The sequence below is a fragment of the Cydia amplana genome, chromosome 3 (genome assembly GCF_948474715.1).
Source record: "Cydia amplana chromosome 3, ilCydAmpl1.1, whole genome shotgun sequence".
Lineage (NCBI taxonomy): Eukaryota > Metazoa > Arthropoda > Insecta > Lepidoptera > Tortricidae > Cydia > Cydia amplana.
This window is the reverse complement of record NC_086071.1, coordinates 5,859,167-5,871,587: the sequence shown is the minus strand read 5'-3', so window position 1 is coordinate 5,871,587 and position 12,421 is coordinate 5,859,167. Positions and strand designations below refer to the sequence as shown.

General features: G+C 38.3%; 2 protein-coding genes across 3 annotated transcripts in view; one reads left to right on the top strand and one right to left on the bottom strand.

The window, feature by feature from the left end:
- Positions 1-12,421, bottom strand: part of LOC134662437 (uncharacterized) — a 333,293-nt gene that overhangs the window by 62,582 nt on the left and 258,290 nt on the right. The gene's annotated exons all lie outside the window — the stretch shown is intronic.
- LOC134662426 (uncharacterized) overlaps positions 1-12,421 on the top strand; it is a 28,797-nt gene that overhangs the window by 15,253 nt on the left and 1,123 nt on the right. The window contains exons 2-3 of one of the 2 annotated variants that reach the window (XM_063518644.1): positions 8,858-11,903; positions 12,080-12,165. In XM_063518644.1, the coding sequence (XP_063374714.1) occupies positions 8,858-11,903; positions 12,080-12,165 (3,132 nt within the window). The remainder of the gene's footprint in view (positions 1-8,857; positions 11,904-12,079; positions 12,166-12,421) is intronic. The other variant, XM_063518645.1, reaches the window with a different exon arrangement.

Sequence of the window (12,421 nt, the reverse complement as noted above, 5' to 3'; positions counted from 1 at the left end):
CAGTAATCTTATCATTCGGATCTTTTACAATCATAAATAATCATAATAGGTACCTATTTCGTTCGTTGCATGTTCATTCGCATGTCGGACATCATATTATTTTTCACTAGGTGAATATGTACTGACATACCATAATAAATACAAACTGTACCTAAAATAAACAACTTAGGTCGGCATGAAACGCCTAATGTATGCAAACTTTTCTAAACACATGGTTAGAAATTACTGGGCAAATAGAAAATAGATTATATATTCGGACACTTGTATAAATACATAATTTTTACTTTTAGACGCGTATATATTGTTAAACTACGAAATTTTAAGTAAATAAAACACAATGGTGTTTAATGTACAATGGTACATTCGATTTGGCGTAACAAGTTTGTTGTGTAGGTACTACCTATTTTTAAAGTTGCTCTTAACTTGAGTGTAGGTAGGTACTGCGAATGAGTATTTGGTAGGTAAATACGTTGTACAGTACCTACTAATACCTAGATACTATGATATGTTATCCACATATTTACTTAAATATTCCTAATCTTGGTGGGGATTGAGACTCCATCAGAATAACGCTGTAAGTAACTGCAACTGTATACCGGCACATCTTACAGCAGTACGTATAAGTACATTTAGGTAATGTCATTGGACATAACCTTGTGTAAGCAATAAATAAACATTATAGTTATAGCATTCAGAATTCCTTCTTATTGCCCTCAGATAGTCTAGATATGAGCGCCTATGGCCTATAGGCATATAGCCGGCGGCGGCGCGCCGGTCAAAATTGGTCGGCGGCGGCGGCGAATCGGCGGCGTGGCCTTGAAACACCTTCGATTAATGAAAAAAGAATTCAAATCAAAATTTTACCGAAAAAACATGTTTTTTCTGTAAGAAAGTTATGAAATAAATGAATTTTTTATTTTCAAGGATAATTTATTGAATAATGGTACGAAAAAAATTGATATCGTATAAACTGTGGATAAGCGGTATTGCGCGGCATCAGAGGCGGTCTTAATTATGGCGAGGCTTTGGCCGGAAGATCTTAGCGAGGCCCTTATCTTTTGTGCTAAGTTAAAAATTGCGGATTGACTGTATCAGGGAAACGTCTTGTCGACAGTCCAAAAAAAACGAGCTCCGTCATTAACCAATATCGACCCAACAAAACCGATTTATGTCAAAAAGTGAAGCCCAACGCCGAGCTCCATGTAACACCGAAGACTTGATTTCGACGCCTCCCAAAGCGAGGCCAGAGGATGAGCTGCAGGTAAGCATACAGCTAAGAGTCGAACGCCAAATGTAAGCTTGGCTGACGGCTGAACGCCTGGAGCCACGATTGCGGCGCGCTTCTGTGCGAGGCCGAGCTGCAAGAGAGCAGAGCGAGGGTGCAGGCCGATAAAGACTGAAGCCATAGTGTTAAAGATCTGGAGCTTTCCTGCGGGCGCATTCGTGCGACGCCAAAGGCCGAGCCGAAATGGAGCTAAGATCGGATAAGGACCAATGCTCAAGCGTTTTAAAACAGGCCGAAAGTTGAGCTCCAAACAGGGCCAAAAACTTGCAGGTTCAGATAGCGGCTTAATTCCATGCGAGCGATGCAAGGCCAAAGATTGAGCTGCGAGAGAGCAAAGCTTGAAATTTCAACAGTGGCCAAGTTGAGACCCGATTCCGACGCCCTTCCGTGCGAAGCCAACGGCCGGACATTTGGACGTGGAAACAGACAAAGATCTGATTTGGTTTTTACAGCACATTTATAACTTCCGTAACTATGCCAGCCTTACTCTGCGTGGTACAATTACTGTCGGTGGCGACACGAGCACGCTCGATCAAAAATTGCTGGCGGTTAAAAGGTTAATATCTCAAAATTAACCCCATTTTAATACTTTTTAAAGACGTTTAACCATGCTTGCAATGGTTAAATTCGCGGTAAATGACGGCTGGTTAGCTGGCAAAATTAGTTATGCATTGGATCGGTAATCCAAAGATGTGGGTTCGAGTCTCACGTTAGCCAGAGTATCAACTCACAGTAAATTTTTTCATTGTGATTGACATGTCTAGTGTATATATACAATCTATAAATTGTAATGTGGAACGTTCCACAATAAACATGGAAGGAAATCAGTATGTTTATTACAAGCATATTGATGTTAAAGATATTAAATAATTTCGTTTCCCCAAGACTAGTAGCGCGGTTACTAGACAGATAAGTATGCATTTGCCTTCGATATTTTTGAATTATATGGGCCTAAAATACTTTTTGAATGCCTATAAACTATTCGAAGTGGCGCCGTTAATGATCTAAACTCGATTAAAAATATATTATCTGATTCTGAAAGTAGTAGTAACTACCAAGGTCACGCCGATGCCCAGGGCCGGATTAAGCATGTCGGGGCCCATAGGCAGTGCAATGCTCGGGGCCCCCTTACAGTTAATTCTGCATACATAAATTAAGTTCAGTTGTTCAGTACAGGGAAGTAAGTTTGCGGTTGCGTAATGAGAACTTCAGGTGTCGGTTGAGCCGATCCGAACATGCCGAACGATGTCTTTTTCGCTCTTGCGTGGACATAAAGGTTTTTTATATTAGTTTTTGCCGATTCCTCCTTGCGTCCAGTGTGGGGAGAGCTCTTTTTTTCTCAATAAGTAGTTAAATATTTTGCGAGGCTGAACAGCGATTGTCCGACCATACGAGCCACATGATTAAAATTAACCTAATAATAAATATTTTACATGTGTTTAAATGATTATTCATTAACCAGTCAAAGTAGCATGTAAGTACAGGGTAAATCGGAAAAGCAATAAAAATCGCGAGCGCTGCGAGCGCGAAATTTTTTCTGAAAAAATTGTGAAAGCGTGTTAAAAAAGCCTAAAAATACCCAGTGAGGCGAGCTTTCATGCGAGGTCAAAGCCGTGCTTCAGGATAAGCTCAGCTAGATAACAGCGTCAACCAATGTCCATTATTGTCCATTGTATTAAAAAGCGAGACCGCAGCCGAGCTTGGCGCAGCGAGGCCAAAGGCTAAGCTGAAGAAGAGATTTGGTAGAGAAACCAAAAATTGAGGTAAAAAGTGAGGCTGAAGGTCGAGCTCAGCAATCTCCACATACTTAACAAGCCCGAAGCGTACTTATAACCAGCGAGGTGAGCTTTCATGAGAGGCAAAAGGCTAAGCTTCTGAAATCAATGTTTATATTTGTTAAAAAGCTACGCCGAAGGTCGAACTGTAAGAAAGCAGCGCTCTGATACGAACCAGTCGTCAAATGTTACTCAACAATAATATATGTGTCATACAAGAGTTACTCGGAGGGCCGAAGTTTCATTAATGAGTTTTTAGGTCCTCGGGAGCCTGAAATTCGAGCTCGATTTACAGACTTTAAAAGCTATAAAATAACATAATTTACATAATCATTTGATGATTGTGTGTCTGAGAAACTGATATTGGACATTAGGTATAAGTAGGTACTATAAAAAAATATTTATGAATTTTGGCCATATGAAACATTTTTTTTTGGCGCGCGCTGGGCCGCCGGGGCCCCTAGCCGAGGCGGGGCCCATAGGCAGTTGCCTACTCTGCCTTAGGGTTAATCCGGCCCTGCCGATGCCACGCCGATAGCGCAGCGTCGGCGGCGGCGGCGCGAATATTTTGTCGGCGGCGGCGGCGCGCCGGCGCGGCGCTCATATCTAAGATAGACTAATAACTTAACATGAGTCATATTTCATAGGTCCTAAATGTCTAGTGAAAATACATCGGTAGGATAATAAATTTACTGATGTCCTTATTTACCTTTTCTGTAGTTTAGTGTCCTTGCTACATCGTCGTTTCAATAGCATATGAATTTAAAGCCCTTCTTAGGTGTTTGTATTCTGTGTGATTCTGTGTGTAGCGCGATTTTACTTTCTAGATACAAATTTTAATAGATATGTATGTATAGTGAATAGTTAACTGGCTTATCAAAATAGTTTTGGTTCGTATTGAACGTATCGAAGCTAGCAGTTAATTTGCAAAATAACCAGTGTTGCTGTTTATTATCTGTTTTAAATTAAGCGCGTCTATTCATACTTTGTTAACCTTTTAACCGCCAGCAATTTTTGATCGAGCGTGCTCGTGTCGCCACCGACAGTAATTGTACCACGAAGAGTAAGGTTGGCATAGTTGTTGGCATAGTTACGGGAGTTATAAATGTGCTGTAAAAACCAAATCAGATCTTTGTCTTATTTATCAGACTGTGGCGAAATGAGCTGGATATGTAATGTCTTATATATCAGACTCTGGCGGTTAAAGGGTTAATGTTAGCTGATCAAAATCGACGGCGATTCATCTGGATAGATATATTCCAATTTATCTCCCGGTTTCGTAACTTTAAACTAACTTATTTACAGGATCGTACACAATCGTACAGGAAAGGTAGTTTCTTTCATGATGGAACTAAAAATCTCAAATGCTATTAAATACGTACCTACATTAATATGCACTCTTAGAAAGATTAATAGGCGGGATATTTTCGTCTGAGCTTGCTGTTTCAGTCACGAAGAGGCTTTCTCCGGACGTTCCCACCCCATTTGTCGTCGACTAAAGCGATGAGCCTCCATTGTTTACTAACACTTCAATATCGCCCACTAAAGGACGTAATAGCTTGTCAGTCATGAGCCCGATTGTTTTCTTTATCAGCCTTTGTCAAATTTCCGTATCGTGATGGGACGTTTGCGTAAGATAGATCGAGTTTAATATTTATTTCGTTTTAAGTATTACCACAGAATAAATAATAGTACTAAGTACAGAAGACTCACTCTCTAATAAAACGCGTCTATTACGATCAGCACAGATATGGCCGCTAGGTGGCGACAGCGCCACGCGCGGCTTATGGCTTTCCCCAAAATTGGGGCCGGAACGTCTGTACTTTTAGCTACCTGTAGCAAAGCGACGAAATCGCGGAGTGAGCCACGCCTGGTATTATCATCGTAGTCAGCATTTTTATTTGGTGGGATAGGCGCTTAAATTCAGCGAATTTTAAAGTTATACACTTTTTTAGTTAAAAATATTTATGCGTAGTTGAATTTTTAGCATTTTATTGACCCAGGGTTAGTGAAGGTGTCTGTTTTAGTTAGGGCAAAAATGTTTTCGTATGTCCGGATATTCTCCTCTACAGGCACAGAATAATAATAGTAAGTACTAAGTACAGAAGACTCACTCTCTAACAAAACGCGTCTATTACGATCAGCACAGATATGGCCGCTAGGTGGCAACAGCGCCACGCGCGGCTTATGGCTTTCCCCAAAATTGGGGCCGGAACGGATGTACTTTTAGCTACCTGTAGCAAAGCGACGAAATCGCGGAGTGAGCCACGCCTGGTATTATCATCGTAGTCAGCATTTTTATTTGGTGGGATAGGCGCTTAAATTCGCGAATTTTAAAGTTATACATTTTTTTAGTTAAATTTATTTATGTGTAGTTGAATTTTTAGCATTTTATTGACCCAGGGTTAGCGAAGGTCTCTGTTTGGTCGCAATTCTCAACCGATTCTTGCGAAATGTTGTTGTGAGTTCGATGAATACTTAAGTGTATTTTTTTTGTCGATTCAGTTTTTGGAAATTTTCCAAAATGGTGGAACCATGGGTGGAACCATACATTATTCAGTTTTATGTTATGTTCGCGAGTTTCAGTGACGTTTTGAACAGTCTGCTGTTACTAGAGTTCCCTTTGGTATTCCGCTTCACTTCGTAAGCATAGCATATAGTATGTGTGTGTGTGTGTATGTGTGTAATATGGATACGCTGTCCGAAATAAACGCATTTTAATTTTTTTTATAGCTTTATAGGTTTTGTAACCAACTACAAATCTCCGTCAATGCAAAACATACGTTTTCAGATTGTAACTTTAACTACAGTTACCTATAAGCCTATAATATACATTATAAACTTAGTATTTTATTAATCGTAATGCTGGATTCCGTTGACTTAACAACACTTGTAGGTATAGTTAGGTACAGTACAAGCTTGATCTCTGCCCCTTTCTAGACATTAGACAACTATCCTACCATCTCTCGTCGTTTTATGGTGCCACTGACCTTTACATCTAGCGAAGGAATAGAATAGAGATGCTGTTTGTTGATGAATGCCATTCGTAATGTAGGTTTTTTGGTGTTCATTATTATTTTACTTAGACGAAACATACATACATTAAATTTAAACAAAAAAAAAAAATATATATAATACTAGCGATCCGCCCTGGCTTCGCACAGGTAAACCTTAATAAATTATACACTTGAACCTTCCTCGAGAATCACTCTATTGATAGGTGAAAACCGCATGAAAATCCGTTCAGTAGTTTTTGAGTTTATCGCGAACAGACAAACAGACAAAGGCGGCGGGGGACTGTGTTTTATAAGGTGTAAGGTCATGTGGGGTAAGAGAAACATAGTCTATTTTCCTCAGAGCAGGAGGAACAGTATGCCGTCATTCCCTACAAGTGTCTCTTTTACATAACAAAGATAATTGAACAACTATACATAACAAAGATATGAGGGGGGCTAAATGGTAATCACAATCATAGCATGTAGCGTGTAGTATTGCAGACGCCACGAGTAATAGCGAGGTAAATTCAATGATCAAATTTCCGTACTTTCACTTCGCAAATGACCAACGAATCGCTTAACATTTCCAAGGTTCATTCAGGGTTAATCAACGTAGGTGATCATCTGATCGCTTATTGAATATGACCATTGTTTGTTTCTCAATAGGAACGTTTTCTATGAGAATAGAATACTTTTTCTATTGACTATTGCAAAATCCGTAGCCACTGTACAGTCACCTTCAATAATGTTATACAACGAAGGCCGCAAAAATATCTGACACGATCCTATTTGTAGAGCCATAAGAGCGTGTCATACATGTTTTTGCGGCCTTCGAAGAGTAACATATTATTGCAGGTATTCAGAAATGTAAGTAGGTACATACTTCTAAGCATATTGGCAAGTTATAAACAAAAGAAGCTAGTAAATAAACGTCAATAGATTTGTAAAGTTCACGATTGTCAAGATTTAAGTCACGATATGATGATGGTACGAAACACGAAGTCATTTGACTTGATTGTTATTCTCCAATACCTAAACAACGACCAGGTACAATAGTTCAGTTCAGTTGTTGGCTGTGTATGGAAGTAGGTACCTATTCGAAGTTCAGTATTATGAGACAATCTTACTCAAATTGACCTAGTCCCACTCAAGAAAATTTTAATAAGGTATGTGTTTGTGCTTTACAAGTAGCAGGTAGCTATTTCAAAATGCACGAAGCATATTATGTCACGACACAATATGTTTTATAGAAAGCTAATATTGGTGTGTTGATTACGGTCTACCTGTCTATATTTTTATTTTGGAACGTTTTAGAACTTCTTATTATAGGTACATACATTTAACAGCACACGCATTTCCAAACAAAACATTATTATCCTGCACGTGCAGACGCGGTTAATAGCGGATTCTTCAGCAATCTTATCAATCCTTTTCTCATTCAGAATCAGTGCTAAGCTTAACCCAGTTTTCACTTTCGTGTTTTCGTCATGAGAGAAGGCGCCTTATGTTATGAGAGCATTGCGTTTTGTCAGGCAATTAAGTAAAAGTTCTCTATTTTAAGATCGTGTGAACTGTGGAAGGCTAATGTTCTGCGTAGTCGGATGACCTTTAGCTAAGAACGCTTACTCAGAATTGCTGTAATAATTTATTTTGATAACTTTTTTCAAACATTGCTACTGTTGGAGCATGACCTAACGTCAATCTGAATCGATGTTATCTGACCGGAGGTGTAATTATGGAAATTGTTCTTCCGCGATACTGTGTGACCAATAGAATTAGCAAACAATTTCACTTTTCTTCACGTATTTATTTAAATGATGCACCCAGATGTAGTACCTACGTGGACAGACAGCAGTTTCGAAATTCGGGCGCGGACGAGGCTTGAATGGGTCATAGCTGTTTGTCTCGCTGCCAAATCATGTGCATGTTCGTGCTGCAGGTTTTAATGGGTGTTTTTGTTTCAATCCAATTCGATACATTTCGTAATCAAGTGTTGAATTTACATGATGTATCTAGAACCAATGGACACTGCGAATTTTATTATATTTTATTTAATTTGCAGAGTTTAGAGCGGCAGTTAGAACATTTACAAAATATATTTTCTTTTTTGAAAATCAAAGTGATTCAGATATTTTTCGGCAGGTTTTTTTCGTCTGTTTTCATTGGGAACGAATGGTAACAGAAGAGAAAAAAAACCAGTCTGTTGATAACCAGATATTTTACAACTCGTTCATAGCTCTCGGATAAAATAGAGCACGTGCATTTGATATAGGAAAGCATCATGTATTAAAGTCAAACTGATTAAAACCATAGAATGATGGCACTTTAACTGTTTAGCGATGTCATCGGTTTTTTTTTGTTCAAAGTTATAATAGTTGACGAACTTTTGTAGCGATTCAGAACCATCGGTGCACGAGTATTACTCGCAATTAATGATTTAATTTAAGGGTAACTTTTGTATTTAGCAGATTATAAGGAAATAAAATGTACTTATGACTATATTAGATTACTTACACATTTTCCTCTGTAAATAAATCTAGTTTATAATTGAATTCAAAAACGTAGAGTCTTAATTCTGATTGCATCCATTGGCGGCATATTATGAGAAAAGAGAAAAGTGCAAAGAATGGCAGCTCGTGGGACCGACTCCACAATGCCTCTGATATGTCACGCCTAGTGTTTCACTGTATTTTCTAAAAGTTGTTCATGTCAATCGATGATGATAAAGAGGATGATATGTAACATTGATAACTTCATCATTGAATATCGAACTTAACGACAATATTTTTTTTCTTTTCCAGATACTCCCGTTCATCCTACTATCTCTGGTCTCAAGAAGTATATGCGAATCCTCGACTGGATACAATTACAACAGCGGGAACGGGGGGACATTTGGGGAGTTATTAAAGCCACCACCGCCACCACTGTCCCAAATCAAACCGGTGCCGTTTCACGGAGGCGCCAGCAGATCGCAACGGCAGAATGTTGACCCGGGGTATCATTACCAACCTCCACCGCCGCCTCCACCTCAGGCGCTATCATCTGACTTCAAATTCCCGGCTCCTTTTTACAAACAATACAATTTTAATTTTGTACCTCCTCCTCAACCTTTCACAACTCCGTCTTCTTCGCTATTCCAAAAAGTCTCCGGTTGGTTATTCCCTTCTCAAGAAACAGAAGCAGTATCTGCGTATAACAACAATAACAATATAGCGCCTATAAAAAAAGATTGCAATCCCTGCAATCTAGTGCCATGGATTCCAGTAATAAGATACGATTTGGGAGGTAAAAGTTTGCAGCAAAGTTTGATACCGACTTATGGACCTCCGAGTCCCACCGCACAAAACGTGGTCCAATTTAGACCACGGCCGTTTTATTCACAAAATCAGGAAGTACCACACATATCAACTGGGATACCGCATGCAAATTATGGTCCACCTTCTCTAGATAACAACAACGGCTTCTTAAGCTCCACATATGGGCCACCGAGTCCAACTCATACTGTAGCAAATCCGACTAGCTCTACGTTTATACCAAGTTCATCATTTGGATCCAGTTCATCTTATAACTCCGTCAGTAATTCGTACGATGCTCAAAGTTCGACTTACGGACAACCCAGTTCGTTATACAATATTCCGAGTTCTACATATGGGGCACCTAGTTCATCGTATGGATTGCCAAGTTCAACTTATGGTCCCTCTATTTCTACTTACTCTACACCTACGCCATTATATGATTCACCGAGGCCTTTAACATCGACTTACTTACCTGTGACTCCCAGTTATGAGCCAGGAGTAATAAATAATGACCTCCCTCAAGATAATCAAATAGATATTATACAGAACACTCTTCCTTCAGAAGACTTACAATTACCAAAAGTTTCCGCTCCTTTAGGGTTTAAAAATTCATACGGGGAGCCAATTCCAAGCACCTATGGAGTGGATATACCTATCCCAGTATCGGCTACTGCAGCAGAGTCATCTAAAATAAGGACTGAAGTTTTACCTCTTGACGGGACTAAAGGATTAAATCCCAATCATTCATTAGCTCTGGCAAAACCAGCCCCATTTACTTTGAATAGAGGACGAAACATACATACGTTACAACCAGTTGCTTTACCGAACTTGAGCGTATCTCCATTACCACCAATATTTAATGCTCGACCATTCCGGCCGCTACCTAACTTGCCCTTAAATCATGCCCTCGGAATAAAACAAGTGCAACCGCCTTCAAATAATGTTAATATACAACAAAGCTTGCCAATTGCAGAATACACTCATTCTATAGATTATCCTATATCTATAGTGCAATCTCCAGTTATCGACATCGATGTAGGAAAAATATCAAATCAATCGAAGGCTTACAGAAATATTCCTAATGGATTTATAGTAGATAGTTTTAGGGATATTTCTTCCCAAGCATCTGAAGATCACATTGAAGCTACAAAATCAAATCAAGATTCTAGTTTTGAAAGTACTGGAGTTGAGGTTGGCAATGATTTATATGAGCCGAATATACCTTCTGATTTAAAATATAAATCTGGTAATCACCCTTCTAACCACAAGAACTTTGCTGATTTAAGAGGAGTTAAGGACGAAGATGTTGATAAATATCGTACAGAGAGTAATTTACAGAATATAGATTCACCATTATTGTATCTAAAACCTGGAGCTCCGCATAAAGAGTATACTAACTTCGTGTTTTCTACAAGTGGTCCATTAAATGTAGACGATTATGAAATTTACGATGATATTTCTACAACAGTGGCACCAAAGCAATCGACTTTTTCTAGTAGCGCTTGGGATGAAAGTAGAACCGATTATAGTGATGCGTTTTCACAACCAACAGCAGCTCAGGAAGATTCAAATAAACCTAAAATTGTTCAAATTATCATACCATACACAACTGGGCAACAGAATAAGCAAACAAATGAATACGAACAGAGCCAAGAGGAATGGATATCGACTCCTGAAGATGACTACCTAGCTAGGAAAGTGCCAACGAATACAGAAAATTATTACACTGTTGATTCTAGTACGGATAGTTACACTACGCCTAGTACAACAACAGAGGAGCCAACTCCCACAGAAAATGATAATTACGAATCGGAGAGATTGAATACCCATTCTATACTAAACGACTTGTATGATGTAAAAGAACCTCCCTTTGATATTATAAAACTTCAACAAAATATCGATGATTGGACCGAACAAGAGTTTTCTAAACGTTTTAAAACTCAATCTCAACGAAATCGTAATAACGGTAAATATGCTAAACAAATTCCAGACGAATATTTTACTACAATTAGTCCGGTTACTAATTCTGTGACGCCTAGCATTTATAATTATGATTTTTATGATCACGAAGGATCAAGTAGTTTACGACATTCTGTAACTGAGGATGAAAGTTTAAATACAAAATCACACAAAGATAATAATAATATAGATAGTACCAGGTCTAAACTGAAAGATAAAAATAAAGAAAATTATGAAGATTTGCAAAAGCTTCACATCTATACCGCAGCGTCATCATTCCGATCTTCTACCACTACTCCTGCTCCATGGGAGACTATTCAAACATCAATATCTCCACTCACAAAAGAAAAGGTGTACGTGGTTACAGCAAAGCCATGGACTGAATCTCAGAATACGACCATAAATGATTATGAACACATAGCATCTTTTGAGTCTAAGAAGACGAATTTAGATAACGAGGCATCTGCCTCGGATAATCTCCCTTTTCAATCTCCCAGATTCTCCAATAGACCCAGCTTCACAACTGGCGAGAACATAGAATCCGTTAAATCCGATTCTTCGTATGGATTCTCTAGAAATTGGCATCAAAGAAGTAAGTTGTAAACTAAGTTTTCCATTAAGTTTACTCAGCACCAACTAAGAAAGCTAATTATAATTAGTTTCATTTTTATTATGTTTATTTTTTGACTTTCATATTTGTCTACTATAGGCATATATCTGTTGTACAAAACTGTTTTTTTCTTAACACACTTATTTTATTTTTTTCAGTAAATGACTTGGAGAATGAGAAGAAGAATAACAATAGTACATCGTTTCCAGAAGGTTCTCAGAATATATCCACTAACAATAAAGAGGTTCTATTCTTACTAATTTACTAATTTTCAATCTAGGTGTATTTAATTCCCAATTTACAGTACTTACAGTATTTCAAAGTCAAAGATCGGTTCTTACTTAATTTAATTACTTTAATAAAGATCAATAATCTAACCAAACATGCTACGATACTACTACTACTCAATAGTTTACTTTAGTGTTAGGTGTATTGCACTGAAAATTTTGTAACTTATAAGTAGTCAATTAACAATAATATTGTACTAGTTTTTAAAATAA